This window comes from Melopsittacus undulatus, chromosome Z, assembly GCF_012275295.1.
Source record: "Melopsittacus undulatus isolate bMelUnd1 chromosome Z, bMelUnd1.mat.Z, whole genome shotgun sequence".
NCBI lineage: Eukaryota > Metazoa > Chordata > Aves > Psittaciformes > Psittaculidae > Melopsittacus > Melopsittacus undulatus.
In genome coordinates this window covers 101417129-101432378 of record NC_047557.1, presented here as the reverse complement: position 1 = coordinate 101432378, position 15250 = coordinate 101417129, and the positions used below count along the sequence as shown (strand labels likewise).

At 48.3% G+C, this 15250-nt stretch overlaps 1 protein-coding gene across 1 annotated transcript in view; it reads right to left on the bottom strand.

The window, feature by feature from the left end:
• ACSF3 (acyl-CoA synthetase family member 3) overlaps positions 1-14076 on the bottom strand; it is a 61716-nt gene extending 47640 nt beyond the window's left edge. Inside the window, exons 1-3 of the mRNA XM_005142081.3 lie at positions 13939-14076; positions 11441-12157; positions 9815-9970 (exon numbers count right to left, since the gene is read on the bottom strand). Of these exons, the coding sequence (XP_005142138.2) occupies positions 9815-9970; positions 11441-12127 (843 nt within the window). The 5' untranslated portion in view covers positions 12128-12157; positions 13939-14076. The remainder of the gene's footprint in view (positions 1-9814; positions 9971-11440; positions 12158-13938) is intronic.
• Positions 14077-15250: the final 1174 nt, after the last annotated feature.

Genomic DNA, 15250 nt, shown 5'->3' with positions numbered 1-15250 from the left:
ACAGGAACACAACAGGCTTGTCCAAAACAAAGCCACCCTAGGCTGGTCACAAACAGTCAAACCTCTGCTGTCTGAGACTTCTAGAAAGCACAAACAACAGGAAGCCTGTTGTGTGCACCTGATCCATGCCCAGAACAATGGCTCCCTACCTTCATCATGCCCTTATTGCCCAAAGCACAATATTCAGCTCTCTCATCCCACCAGCAGATCACCCATCTGCTTTCACACACAATGAGCACTAGATGATGGAAATGGCATTTTTTTTGTACAACCAAGAATTTGCTCACAAAGACATAAACTTGTGGCAGAATCAGTTAATTCCCTTAATATGCACAGCTCTTCAAAAGGCTACACAAAGCCACCAGCTTATCCAAGCACGTAGCTATTCTTTGGAAAGACACTAAGCCACATCTGAAGAACACAATACAGTTAGGATCCCACAGACTCAAACCTTTAAGAGAGAAATGCTTTTAAGACAAGTGGCAGGGCTGGAAAGAGAGAGATGATGAACTGACACTGGGAGTGAGACTCCACTGCAGTGGAAATGGTCATCATCTGGTGAGTTGGTGCAGAGACATGTCCCCAGCAAGCTCAGGTCATCCATCAGAAACTGCAGGTAAAGCAGCTACAGGCAGGAGACAACAGTTATCAGGGAGGGCCACTACACCAACCACACTCTTCCCAAGAGGAACAGTCACTGTGGGACAGCTGTTTTCCAGCTGTAACTCCTGCTAATCTGTGGGAACCACTAATGGAGGCAAATTCCAGGAGCCAGCTCTGCTGATGGAAGGGTGAAGACAAAGTGACCCTGGCTGCTGCCCTGGCCAAGCATCCCCACCTGGGAGCAGTTAGCAATGGGTGAGAGCCATAAATATTGCAATTGGGCCCATTCCTTCCACACCTCCCCACTCTGCCCCCTAGGTGAGCTCTTCCCTACACAGCAACAAAACAGAACCATCAATAAATAAAAGGCTACAGTGACAGCCACCTCCTTCCTTTCACTCTGGTCCATGCCCCGTTGTTGACAAATGTATTTCCTAACAGCTCCTGACAACGTGCTGCCTCTCCCCTCCCTGCCCGTGCACGCTCAGCTGCACACAGGCATGTGTGACCACGAGAAAAGGCAGGAATTGATTGAAGGTGAACAAGTGATTCTCCTTCATGCTGTCACTCTGCCCCCTTTCCCTCCTCACTCAGGCTCCATTTCATTCCTTTCTACTTGGTTGCGCCAGTGCCGCCTCCTCCTGCGTCTCTCACTCCACTGCTTCAGAACAATCAACTCCTAAAAAACATCACCACCACCATGTTGTTATTCTTAATAGAGCAGGACACATCCAACAAAGGCACCAGCCCACCAAACAGAAGGGAGTTGATGCTACCGCCCAGCCCGGAGATGGTCCTCAATGGGTGAGACAAACACACAAGGTGGAAACCACCCAGAGATGCTGGGAGCTAGGACATGAGTGCTACAAGATCCCCTTTGCATCAGGGAAAGCAGAGGAGGAACATGACTTGCCTGGACCAATGGGTGAGATGCCTAGAGAGGGAATATCACACTCCCTTGCAGTAACCTCACCTACAAGCATGGTAAAACAAGCTGGAATAGGCATAACTGAATTTAAGAAGGATCTAACCCTACCATACTTTTCCCAGCCTCCTTATAGAATCATAGAATCTTTTAGGCTGGAAAAGATCTTTAAGATCATCAAGTCCACCCATTAACCCCACACTGCCAACTCCACCACTAAACCTCATGTAACCCATGAGTAAGGCTCAGGTGAAGCTATTCCTAGTGGATTACATAGGGACCATTGCTCTTCAGACATAGGCACAGCTCCCCAAAGATCCTTTTCTCTTCAGTCCCCCAAGTATCTTTCCCTTCTGAGGCAGCAGGACGGACAAGGCCCTTTTCCAATGCCAGGGGTGGTATACATGGATCTGCTCTCCTGAGCCTGGTGCCCCTGAGAGCCACTGCCTTGGGCATGGAGAGATGCATGACAGCAAGCAGGGAGCAGGACTGTGCTGGAAGAATTGAAGGGAGACAGATGCTCAGGGCTGTTTGACCCCGGCTGCGTGCTTTTTGTTTTGGCCTTCACAAGCCCAGAGCAGCTGCTGGGAGCACAGGCAGACTTCCAGTCTGTCCATGCAGCAGTTATTTTCACATGGATTTGGATCTGAAAAATGCCAAACCAATCACTCCAAAACACAGATCTCTCTCACACCCCAGAGCCCCCTGTCCTCACACGCCTGCTCAACTCCTGCTCCAGATAAAACCCTCACTACCACCACTCCAAACACAGGAGCAGCTTTTTCTGTGTCAGCCTGACCCATCCCAGCAACAGCCCCTTCCTGAAGATAAGCAGCTGCCTTTGGATTTGTGCCACCAGCTGCCGGGGCAATGTGCTGACAGCCAAACATCTCCACCTGCTCTGCTCCTGCTCAGCCAAATCTGGATCTTACCCACGTGTTTTAACAGTGTTAAGCACTGAACTGTGGTACAAAGCTGGCAGCCCCAGGCTCTCCGCAGCCCCTGAGCTGTCCGGAGGGCTTGTAACTGCCTGGCCAGCTGTGACAGCTATTTCTGTTTTATAACTATAACTTCACGGTTTGAGAGAAGGATCTGGGAAAGTCTCGTTACCTGGGACTAATCAATCAATCCTGGGGCTTGGACAGGCTCATAGCAAGAGGCCAGCTTTGCCCTTCTAGCACACAGCATCCTCTGACACTGTCAGGCTTAGAACAGCACAATCAATCTCCCCCTTCTGTTATCCCATGTGTCACCGTCACCACATCAATTACATGTGGTATTGGCAGCCCATCATTTCATTTTATTTTGCTCACCTCATACCTCAGTGCTCCAAGTGCTTTTAAAAAGCTATGGATTCTGGAAGCAAACACGGCACTGCATGCCAGGGCTGCCAGACTTTGCACCAAGCACTCACCAGACACAAGGGAAGCTCCAGTATTCCAATGGAATGCTCAGGAGATGGACCAAGATTCCTTTTAAGGGTTAGGAACAAAAAGTTTCTAATTGCAAGAAAGCAAGAAGAGGAACAGCTTCCTACCAGCTATAACAGCAGCAAAAGGCCACGGCAGGCTTACAGGACAGGGCTGCCTGAGCCAGCAAAAGAAGTAGGAGACTTTCTGTTCCCAAGAGCCTTCCCATCATCCCAACATTCCTGATTTTCTTCCCCTCCCACTGCACAAAAGCGTATCTGGGCAATGCCAAGGACTGGCCAGTGGGGTTTTGCCATCAGTAAATGAAAGAAAAGGAGAAAATTACACCAGTGGGTACAAAACAAGCCCAGTGAGACACAGCTTAGGATTTTTCCCATGTATTCCTTCCAGCGCACAAATAGCACAATGGAGAACAAGGACACAGGAACACAGCAGCTGCTCCAAAAGATGGTCACTCCATACAGCAACCTTCCCAACCAACCTCCAGATCTGCTGAGGTGGCCTGAAGCAAGAGATGTGAGTGCAGAGGAGAAAAGTGAGATGCACAATGCTATGAACTAGACAGAAAACACCAAATCTACCAATTTACCAAACACCAATCTACCCAATATCTGGGCATCTTCTAATGCAAAGAAAGAAGAGAAAATGGCAACAACCATTTGTACACTAAAACCTGCAAGACTTTGCCTGATACAGGACTCCCAGAAGCAGCCAGAAGAGATGCAGACAAAAGCTGAAAAGGAAGTGAAAGTCCAGCATAGATTTTCCCATCAGACCACAAGCCGATAATAGACAGCCCATGCTGCTACCTCTATTGACAGCTACAACAGCTCCTCTCTTCTATAAAATTATTGTATCATTTTCAGTTGTTATTGAATTTTTAAAACCTTTTCAAAACTAACAATACCCCTAATGCAAGGTTAAATCATCCCTTTACTTCCCTTTTGATCGGGAGATGGGTTTGTGTTTTACATTGATCGCTGCCATGTGGGTGGCACCACAAGTGAGGAAAAGGGCTGCCTGCAATTTTTAGTGTCTGTGAGAGCAACAGGCAGTAACACAGCTGCAATCAAACCAGCTCCTTGCTTGGTGAGACCCTGTGCCTAACACTGAGGTCAGAAAGCTCCTGTAGCTCTACAGGAGAACCAAAGGGATGCCAGTTTATCCCCAACAAAGGCAGATGGGCATGACATGAGATGGGAGAGCATCAAGGAGAAAGCTCTGCTCTCTCCTAAGGACTGAGCCACGGATGCTTGGTGAGCAATACACAGAGAATCATCCTTCTCTTCAAAGGGAAACGGGGCCCTTGGTGGCTTTGTCTCATGTCTGTTATAACCCCAAACTGTTTGTGCTCTGCATGACTCTGATTTTAATCATTTATTCATCAGTGCAGTTTGATGGCCCCTCTGCATTCCAGGCTGAAGCTTTTAAACCCTTCCTATGCTGTAGGCATACTGAAAGGAGCAAGTGCTTTCCCTGGGACCTGGTAATATAAGTAAATATGACAAGCTCTGGTTCCATCTTTTATATTTCCCCACACACATCAAAAGACATTACTCCATAACAGATGCTGAGGACAGACGGCAGATCTGGGGAGACGGGAAGAAAAATCCCTAACTTTTCAAAGCCAGGTCTGCAAGAAGTGATCAAACATAATCCATTCACTAGTGACCTACTCCTCCCTCCACCGACTCCTCTTTGAGTCTGAAATAAAATTACTCCCCTGAAGCCTCCCATTAACGGATGAAAAGACAATTGCCTTTCTCCAGCTGAAACTGGATGGGAGACACAGTCCCCAGCATGCTACCAGCAGCATCTTAGTGGTGCTTGGTTATTGGAGATCAGACTCCTCTGCTTGGATTTGCTTTTCTTTTAAAAATAAACCAAAAGAGCTGCCCAGAGTGATGTTTGCATAAGTGACAGATACAGAGGACAGGCTCACTGTGGTGAATGCTTCTCCTTCCCGGAGGCAACAGCAACTGCTGAGCCATAGATCTCCCTGCACAGCCCAACAAAGGTATAAAGCATCAGCACCCAGCCTGGTTCACACAGACAACAGCAGCAAGGACAAACAGTTTGCTCCCAGATGTAGCACAAGCTGCTGGTGTTCACAAGAAAGTCAGGGATGTACAACACAACAGCAACCCCAGAGCAACACCTCATACACATCCTTGGCAAGCATCAGGTCTGGGGCACCCTCCCACCATGGGGAAAAGCTGCCACAGGTGACAGCACACTCACAGATAGTCCCAAATCACATGCTAGCTTTGGGCACCCATCATTCCCATCTCCCTAGAAGCAGGATCCAAATAAGCTTAACAATTTTGATGGCTTTGTGTGTGACATTATAAAACCGAGTATGATTTTTAGAGGGCTTGATCCTCGGAGGCACCTTAAGTCAGACATGCAGTAACGCTGGCACCAAAACAACAGCTCCTTTTGGAACTTCAGGGCAGTAAATCTGCATCTTGGCATATTTATCATGGAAGCCGTTGCAGGGCACAGACTGTGTTGTCATTCTGCAGGCAGCTCACCACAGCTCAAAACCTGCCCAGCAGAGCCAAGCAGGCAGAACACTCCACAACTAGGTCACACAGAGCTGAGATTTCTATATGCTTTCCCCAGCACTCATCAGAGCAAGTTTTTTTCCTTCATGTTTCTGAACACTTCTATTTCCTACTCCACACTTAAGACTAAAAGACCTCCTGGGATCTGATCTCATGTTTATCAATATGAAATGCTGACAAGGAGCCTTTTGCTATTAGAACATCTTGAGGCAAGATCAGAGGTGGTCCAAGGCAAAGAGAAGCTGTTCCCACTGTTCAAACTCAGAGTGGATCCACTTCAGCCAAACACTGACCTCAGGACTCACTGTGAAAGGCTCCTGTCCACAGGGTGTCTGTCTGGAATGGGACCATCAATGTGTGATTGTCACAGCAAGAGCACAGGCACAGAGGATGCCTGGCTTCCCCTGGGTCTATCTCTCCAACCTCACTGACATTCCCATCGACTAACAGTCACACCACAGGGTGTGCTCAGTCTTAGTGGCCATCACTGAATTGATGAAGGGAAGGGAGATGGAAAGAGGGAGCCACTAGGGAAGGATTCTGTAGTGCCTGCTTGGTGCAAACCCAGTGCTCACAGGGGCCTTCAAAAGGCCAGGAGGAGGAGGCTCACCTTGCATTCCTTCCTTAAGCAGAGGCATTAATGTCTTCTCTGTCCACCAATTTGCACAAAAAATGTACAAATGCAGCATCTTTAAATTTTCTGTTCCTGCATAAGCAAAAAAGCAGGCATTTTAAACAGGTTCAGAAGCAGCTGGGAAATGCTGCTTGCCTGCAAACAGGGACAGTGCAGCTGGAGAAGTAAAAACTCAGCTTGAAGAAATGATGGGAGGATTAGGGATACTTATGCTGCAGAGCCTGCTCTGGCTCGGAAGGAAGTTTCTGCCCTCTCAGTTCTCACTCTTGAAGAAAGAAGACCCAAAACCAACATCAGAGCCACCCTTGCCCCACACAGCTGCCAGCAGGAACACACTTTCAGGCTCACTGCTGTTCTCATGCCTGTTCCAAGTCCACATGCCCACAACAGCACTGAAATGTCTCCCCCCCACAGTCAGCGTTGGCATTCCCAAGCATTCCAAAGCACAAGCAGGAATGCTGGGTGCTGCTCCCATTGTCTCCAGGCAGGACTGCAGGCAGCAGCCCAGGAAGGGGTCCCTGGGAAGACACACTGCCCCCCGAGGAGTACACAGACCAGAGGAATTAACATGTCACATACGAGTAGACCGTAACACTGGAAATTAAGGACCCATTAATAAACCCTTTATTAATAAATGATTAATAGATGCAGCCATATTTTTTAATAACTTACAATAAAATGATGCTACGAAAAGCTTAAGCAAGACAGTCTTAACAGATGGTGCTATAAAGTGAATTATAACAGGTACAGTAGCTAGTGCAAAGTAATGGATGTCCTCATTTAATAAAAAGAGCCTGATTTTATGCAGTAACTTTCATGCTTGAGGCATCCCAATACACTTTAATGAGCCCTTGTGGCCTCAGCAGTAGCTTGCATGCAGCTGCAGACATCAGATGCTGTTTTAGTAAGAAAGTGGATGTTGGTCAGGACACTGGGGTTACTCCAGTCTTGATTTTTAACCTTTCCTTGGACAGCTACCAAAAGCAGATGGAAGGGCCTGAAAGATGCCACCTCCTAACACTGCACCACAGGGAGCAACAAGCAAACCTTGGTCCGGGGCTTGAAATGTCTTTAACTAAGGAAAAAAATGAACATTATTACCACTGAAACCAGACCAGCATCTGCATCCATGACTATAAGGCACGCCGCAAATTATGTAATTTAATAAACACTGTAATAATAAAGTATTTATTTTGTATAATGAAGTGTTAGTGATTAGAAACCAAACACACATTGGGCATGCTGCTGCGGTTTCTCTTGAACCTTTGCCAGTATCACTCAAGGCTAAATATGTCTGCAGCAGGTTGAGAGTAAGTTCCTAGCCTTGTTTTGATCAGCCTGTCAAGTGTTTTAGCTGCCATTCGAGTTTCTTTATATCACACTATAATTGGCTGCTTTCTCAAGGTGCAGTGAAGGGAAAAGAAAAGCAGCACGCAGCAAGACTCAGGCTCCTTCTGCAAAAATCCTCCACCGAAACTCCACTGCTTTTCTGAAAGCTGATTTCAGTAGCAAAGGGCATTTTGTAAACAGCTGGTGAAAATAGACTGGAACTGAAAGGCAGCTTGCATTAAACTCCACAAGAAAGCCTTATTTACCCTCATGTGCTTTCTTTGTAGTGTCGATCAAACCACTTTCAGCTCCCAGGGGAGGCCCTTGGAAAAATAAAGGGAATAAGGAAAAAGAAAATAGAAAGGCAAATGGCATCCTTCAATGCCCATGTGCACCTGAGAGCCCTCAGCACAGCGCTGGCCACGGCAGGCACACTTGCCATGCTGACCTCCCTGCCCAAGTTCAACCTCCAGGGTCAACCAGATGCCTCCAGCACTGTCCTCGCCTGCCCTTGGTTGTCAAGTCCGGGGGAGAGCTTTGATCAGAGGAGGCAGGCAGGGTGTCCTGCTCCCCGGCACCTGAACCCATCCTTCAACGTCAGCTCATTGATTTGCAGATGTCGGGGAGAGAGCAGAGAAAAACACAAGGGTGTAAGGGACAATCAATCACCGGTGGCACAGGATGTGGAGAAACGCGCCCTCCAGAGGGCTTGGATTTGCTTCCAGGCTACCAGCACCATCACCAGCATCACCAAGCTCCAGATCTGGTGGGGCACACATCCCTTGCTGCACCTGGAGCTTTTGGGGTGACACCCTAAAGATAGGGAAAGACAATCTGGCAGTGACCATCAAGGAGACAGCACTGGCTACAGCTGCCAGGGGGCATTCCTGCCTTCTTCTACAGCATCCTATCTATTTACTCTGGAAATGCAACTGCAGAGCTGCCACTCCAGGATTACGGGGCTCCTCACCCCCAAAGGATCAGTGCTCAGACAGCAAGTGGGTGTTGAGGTGTCAGGGCCATCTTGAAACAAGAAAGGAAGCGTGCATTTTCTGTGGTTGCTTCTCTAAGCAACAGAAATAAGCAATGAAGAATCACACAGTCCTGCAATCAGGAGCTCGAACATAGGAGACCAAACTCACCCTCACCCAACAGCAGCACAGTCAGTCTTCCGGTTGTAACCCACACCTTTGCACTTTGTCCTTTCAGTGTGACAAGGCCACTCAGAACATGGATAAATATAAACAAGTAAAGCAGCCTGTTTAATTACAAAGCACAGGCCTGACAGACTCTTTTCACCTTCCCAGGGAGTTCTGTGCTGACAGCACACACTTCCTTTTCCACTATGAGGTGGCAGCAGCACCCAAAATGCCAATTGCTCTCTTAACAGTAACACTGCAGACTTCAATGTCTCCCACACAACACATGACAGTGGAAGATGTAGATGAGCAGGACAGGACCACAAGGACTGGTAACTGTTGAAACTGTTCTACCTTACTGTTGGTTGCCCTGCTTCTAGTCCCTTTATTCTTCTCTTTAGGTCAGCTCTCTGCCACCACAGCCAGTAAGCTGAGAAGCAGAGCACTGGCACTGGTTCAGCCAGAAAACACCAGTATGAGTGTGTCTCTATTGCACTGAAGTAAGGTTTCCTTCCTGCCACCTTTCCTGTAAGGCTGCAAGAAGCTCTCAATTTGCAAGCTCTCCCTCATACCACTGAATCTAAAACAACAGATCTGTTAACAATTGCTTTCTGCAGAGAAAGAGCAATGTTTCCATGCAAGTGATAAGTAAAAGCACTTCTCTTACCTGGGCTGCAATAAACTGCAAAGCCTATGTTCTGTCATGTAACATAATACAAAACACCAAGGACAAATGATTGGAAGAGAAAAACACAAGCTACTAAAGATGCCAACAAGCAGCACATCTTCAAGCAGCACACCACTAACAAGAACGAGAAAAATCCAGTATTTTCACCTTTCCTGGTACTAGAGAATTTAACAACCCTTATTCTAGGTGCATATATTCTTGGTATGTACATAGAAGGACCCACCTTCAGTGAGAGATTCTCAGCATCATGAGAAAGGACAACACAGCATTATGATTATGTATGTCACACTTAAACAAGTTGCAGCCTCCAGAAGAGCACGTTTACCCCAGACTGTGTCCAACTAAACCCACTTTTTAACAGGCAGCTTGTGGCCCACATGCAACCAGTGGCTAAAGAAGCTGGAATTCTTAAGAACTTATTTCCAAAGTTGCTCTAATTACAATGCATGGGGTCTTGCTGCTGAATTTCAAAGACAACATGCCATCCCTCCAGGCTTACCATCTGTGCACTGAATTCGGGTAGCATGATGCATGTCGCTCCCACCCAGAGAGGACAGAGGAGCTTATTGATCACCCCGTGGACATGATGTAAAGGCAGCACGTGCAGAATAACATCCTCCTTCCTCCACTCCCATTTCTCAACAAGCCCTGTGGTCTGCAGCAAAAAACAAACATACAACACAGTGTTAGGGCAGGAGGAAAGACCCTCACTGGTTTGAAAAGCCTGAGGTATCCAGGCCCCACATCCCCTGGGCACAGTTGGCAGCAGAAATCCAAGACCCCCTGGAATGATGTCTGGGCACAAAAATCTTTCCTTTAGAGTCAGCACAAGCAAAATTCCCACCATAAGAGTAAAATACAAGAGGAAAACCTTCTGCATCTTGTCAGTACATGTCTTCACGTATATCTAAGTCCTTCCTCATTGCTGAGAAATAGTCAACAGTGATTTTAAGCAGGGCCTACACAATTACTAGCCTGCTGCTGCACTTGCAGGGTTGGCAGAAATAACAATAAACCCCCTAATTTTCTCAGACCTGTGTTGATATAATTTGGACACCAATGACACCAGGCTTTTGGCACCTGTAAGGGATAGTCAATAGGAGCAGAAAATCACTGTCTGTAGTAGGCTTCACATTAGTATACAGAATATTGGGTCTATCAATATACTACTATTACATAGAGTATATATTTTAAAATACTGTGAAAGGATGATTATCTAAAGTGTTAGACTTAAGGATTCTGGGTAAACAATGGCTTTCAGAGCCCAGCATTAGCAACTGGAAAGCTTATTTCCAGCCATCTAAAAATAATAAAGCATTTGAACAGTGGAATTTAGTCATGTCATTCACATGCAGGGAGCAGATTTTAGGCTTTCTGCAAGACAGCACAAAAGATGGTGACTGCTCAGGCCACCTCCCAGATGATCAGCATATTTGTAAGGGAAGAGATTCTTTGCCCAATATAGCCAAGCCCTGGCTCTATCCATCAAAGCTTTCATTCCACTCCCGACACTGCAGTATCTGAGCACCCAGAACAACGTAAGCTCTTGGGAGGTATCTGTAAGGCATGCTGTATTCCCTGCCCTTTTTCCCTAATGGCATGAGTCTATCCGTTGCAGGCAGTGATAACCAACTGGTGAGGTAGTCAGCAGGCTCATTCAAACTTTTAATTCCTTTTGGCTCAGAGAGCTAATGGATTTTTTGCCTTGGGGATATATAGCTGAATAATGCACAGATTTCACACGGTACTGTACTGGGCTAATATATTCCAAACAGGGGCAAAGATTCTTTCCTAGTCATGGTGAAGAAAAGCAAACTGCAAAGAAAGCAGTCTTTTTAAAACAGGTCTCACTCCTTGTGCTTTCCAGGAAAGCAGTGAGAGAGTCCATCTGCCCCAGCTACAGCTGCAGAACAGCAATAGCAAAAGGACAAGATTTAGGTCCTCATTTTTCTGTGTTCACCTTAAAACGTGCTGAGGACTTTCAAGACACAGCCCCACAGGCTGTGTAGAAATTCAGCTCTGCTAAAATGTGTTGTGCTCTGGGGTTTCCAATCAACAAAACACCTCTGAAGGCCAAGACCTCTGCAAAGTACCACGAGCTCTGCAGAGGGAAAGCAGCACTCACCACAGCTTGCACATTCGCATGGGTGCTGAGGACGCCTTTTGGTCTTCCTGTTGTCCCACTAGTGTAGATGATCATGGCTCCTCTGTCTTTCCACGAGGAGCAGGCTGTCAGGGGACCCTCCTCCACTGGGGCATGAGTTGCTGATCCATCACTATGAGACTTAAGAAGTGGCAGAACAGGGACTCCAAGCTTCTCAGCAGTAGGTGCTATTTTCCCCACATACTCCTCTGCTGCGATGACTAGAGCGCTCTGTGAGTCCTGAATCACATACTCCAGTTCCCGTGCGGGGTGCTTCTTGTAAAGGGGCACTGCTATGCCCCCACTTATCCAGGAAGCCCACTGGGCCACCACATACGAGGCATCATTGGGACACAAAAATGAGATCCTCTCTTCCTTCAAGTCCCTGCTGGAGCACTCCAGAGCTCTACAGATCTCCTGGGACAAGCGCAGACTCTGGCTGAGAAGGTCCCTGTAAGTGTGCTCACCGTTTTGGTCAATGATGGCAGTTTTATCACCAAAAGCCAAAGCCCTGGTGAAGACAGGGGTAACATCACTGCTGCAGGATGCCCGTGCAGTTTGCAGACCCCTGTGGGGACAGACAGACCTCTTCTGCCCATGCAGCCCCCATCTGCAATGGGGCAAGTCCCGGATGAGGCAGCGAAAGGGGAAGAGCAGGGAGACCAGCATCCTGCCAGCACTGCCTGTTTTGAAGTGATTCTGCAGAAAGCAATTATAGGAACAGATAAGTATGTGCAGCAATTACCCAGGGTGTTATTCCAACAAAGGAAAAGTGGCAGCCTTCATTTGAATAATACCCACTGTATTATTAATGTTTATGCTTCAGACTGCTGCATTCCCAGTGCACTAGGCCCTACCCAGATGGAACAGGAGACAAGGGTCCCTTCCCTATGAAGCCTCCATGTCCCTAAAAAGCAGTCATACTTCAATTATAAAACAGTTTTCATCGATCAGTAATAGTAGGACACTAAGTACGGGCTACCTGAGGTGCCATTCTAACACAGTGGGACCAGCATTTAAAGAAATCAAGTAACTACAATGGTACCTAGCTCTCAGTTTGCATTTTCCACCACTCTGATTAACTGCAGCCTTGCTCTGTGGTTTGAGTTAAGCAACAAGAATCCAAACCTCTGAGGTTTAGGCCAGTGGAGGATTGTTTCCTGCACAAGCTTTCCTTCAAGCATTAGCACATCTAAGTACAGGAAAGCATGCAAAGCCTCCCACCTGACAGGTCATCCATCACAAACACTGCTTCAGCTCAGAAGCTTTCTTACATGACAGACCAAGTGGTTAACAGCTCCCGATCAGGCACAGGCAGCAGGAGCCCTGTCCACAAGGAGCAGCTGGTTTTCCCAGCAAACAGCAGCAGGAAAGCACAGCCACACACACACTGACTTCAGGGCTTGGTACAGCACTTGTGAAAGCACCAACAGTGCCTGGAGCTGGGAAGAGCATGAGGACAAGTTTAGACATGGCACCAGGCTCCACTTGGGCAACCAGAGCTTGGTCTGAGCCCAGCACAACCATTACCCCAACCTGGATGTAGCAAGACAAGTGACATGATGCACAGGGGCATTTAAATCTCCAAAGTGGAATGCTGAGGAGTACCAGCACCAGTAAAGGCTTTACAGGAAGATCATCAGCTGGCACAAACGTCACCCATTCTGTGTGCTTAGACAGCACAATGACATCAACCCATCTGCTCATGGGAGAAGCTAGACAAAAAGCTTTTGTGATAATTGGTGAGAAGCACAAGCAGTTTGTGCTTTACCCGTCTTTTTGTTATCCCTCTCCTTTCAAAGGGAAAGTTTCATGTCATCATATTGGATACCACCTGGATCATCTCACAGCAACATTGGGAAAGAAGCTAACTCAAGAGCAGATAGGAGCCTCAGGGACTAGAAAAACACTTTGCAGAGGAGACCACTGGTATACCAAAGATGATAGGAAGAACTGATAAACTAAGAGAACTGAGGAGATACTTGAGAAAAGCCCTAAACCCCTCTGCACAGAGCCTGGGCCTCTGGCTGCAAGCTCAGCAAGAACAAGCACCCTCTGCATACAGAGGCTGCCATCAACACCAACAGGCAAACAGTGAGGAAAGCACAGGACTGAGGCAGGAGAGGAAGACATTTACTGCACGGCCTATCTAATGGCTGCTATTAAACACCGAAGTAATCCCAAAGAGATGCTATGACAAGAGGAGACAGTCAAAGGATGACAACTTCACACCACAACAACGTACGTGACACTTCCTTGACACTGGCAATAACAACTTGATATTCCTTTTTACAGAACTTCTTATAAGTGCCTATTAGTGGAGCAGCTCAACACCAACAGCCTCCCAGCTCAGCTTCCCACCATGGGGAGGAGCTGAACCAAAAGGATATAGACAACTGGCAGCTACACCGGGAAGAGATGAACACAGCTTAACACAGCTCAGGCTCCACACACAGCAGCTTTTTCCTGCACAGAGGTACCTGCAAGCCCCACAGGCTCTCCCATCCACCTTGGCCTGGGGTAACGGTTGGACTTGATGATCTTAAAGGTCTGTTCCAACCTGGCTGATTCTATGATTCAGAGCATTTCTGCAGCCAGATGCTGGCTCTGTGTGTATTTTCTTTGCATATCGACCTCAATTTCTGCTTCTGCAAAAGAAACTTGTTATTTCATGCGGAAACATCTGTGGGGACAGAGAGGTTTTAAACCCGGAGCGTGGTAACCATGTGAACTCATGACATACACCATCAGGATGGAAAAAACAAAGCAGGTCATGACAGAGCTCACGTGGCATCTTCCCATTGCTCTGCAGAGACTAAAACACGAGGAGCTGACACCATACATACCCTAAACCAAACCACCTCCTCCAGCCCTTGCCCAAGGCCAGCCCACTGGCGAGATGTTAATGTCCCAGGCATTAAGAGGGCATTAATTGGAAGCAATCGCTTGCCAGGATCACACCGTGCTCCGGGCCAGCGTGGCTAAGTGCACTTGGCGTACTCCCTGCTCCCCATATGGCTCCAGAGCAGGTGTTAGCTGCTGCTTCCGAACAGCGCCTTCCAAACCTCACATCATCCCCTTTTCCCCACAGCACCAGCCCACATTTATGGAACAATAAACAGCGGCACCTTCAGCCAGGCCCGTGCATTTATGGCCTTCAGAGAGCTGCTGTTGGCTGCGGGTGTGCAGGCTGCAGACACCCAGGAACAGGCAGCACAAGGGCTGTTTGCTTTACCTGCCTGTTGCTCGGGGGTAACCGGTAGCACACACTCTGAATATGCACCCTGAATATGGGGCTCGCCATAGAGGACCGTGGGGCACAAGGTGGTGGCAGCAGGGATGAGTGTCTGAAGACAAGGCTCAATCCCCCCCCGCTCCCATGGCCTGAGGGGCTCACACCGGTTCCCAGCACCATAAACCCACCGGGAAGCGCAGTGGATACGGGATCCTGTCCCTAGGACCGGCTGTATCCTCCCTCCATCCCGGCCCCGCTGCCACCCCCAGCTCCAGCCGGGAATCCGCTCCCCGTGATCCCCAACCCGCACAAGGCACAGAACCGGATGCACCGGGCCGGGGCCGAGGTCCCTCCGCACACCGGAACGGGAGGGTTCGGTTATTCCCGTTAACGGGAGCACAATGAAGGCACCGGACACGACCCCCCCACACACACCCCACACCTCCTCCGGCCCCATAGGGGCTCACAGGCAGCGCCGCCGGGGCCTCACCTGGCGGCGGCCCCACGCACCGGGGGACCGGTCCGGCGGAGAACGCGCTCCGGCGGAAACGCAGCCC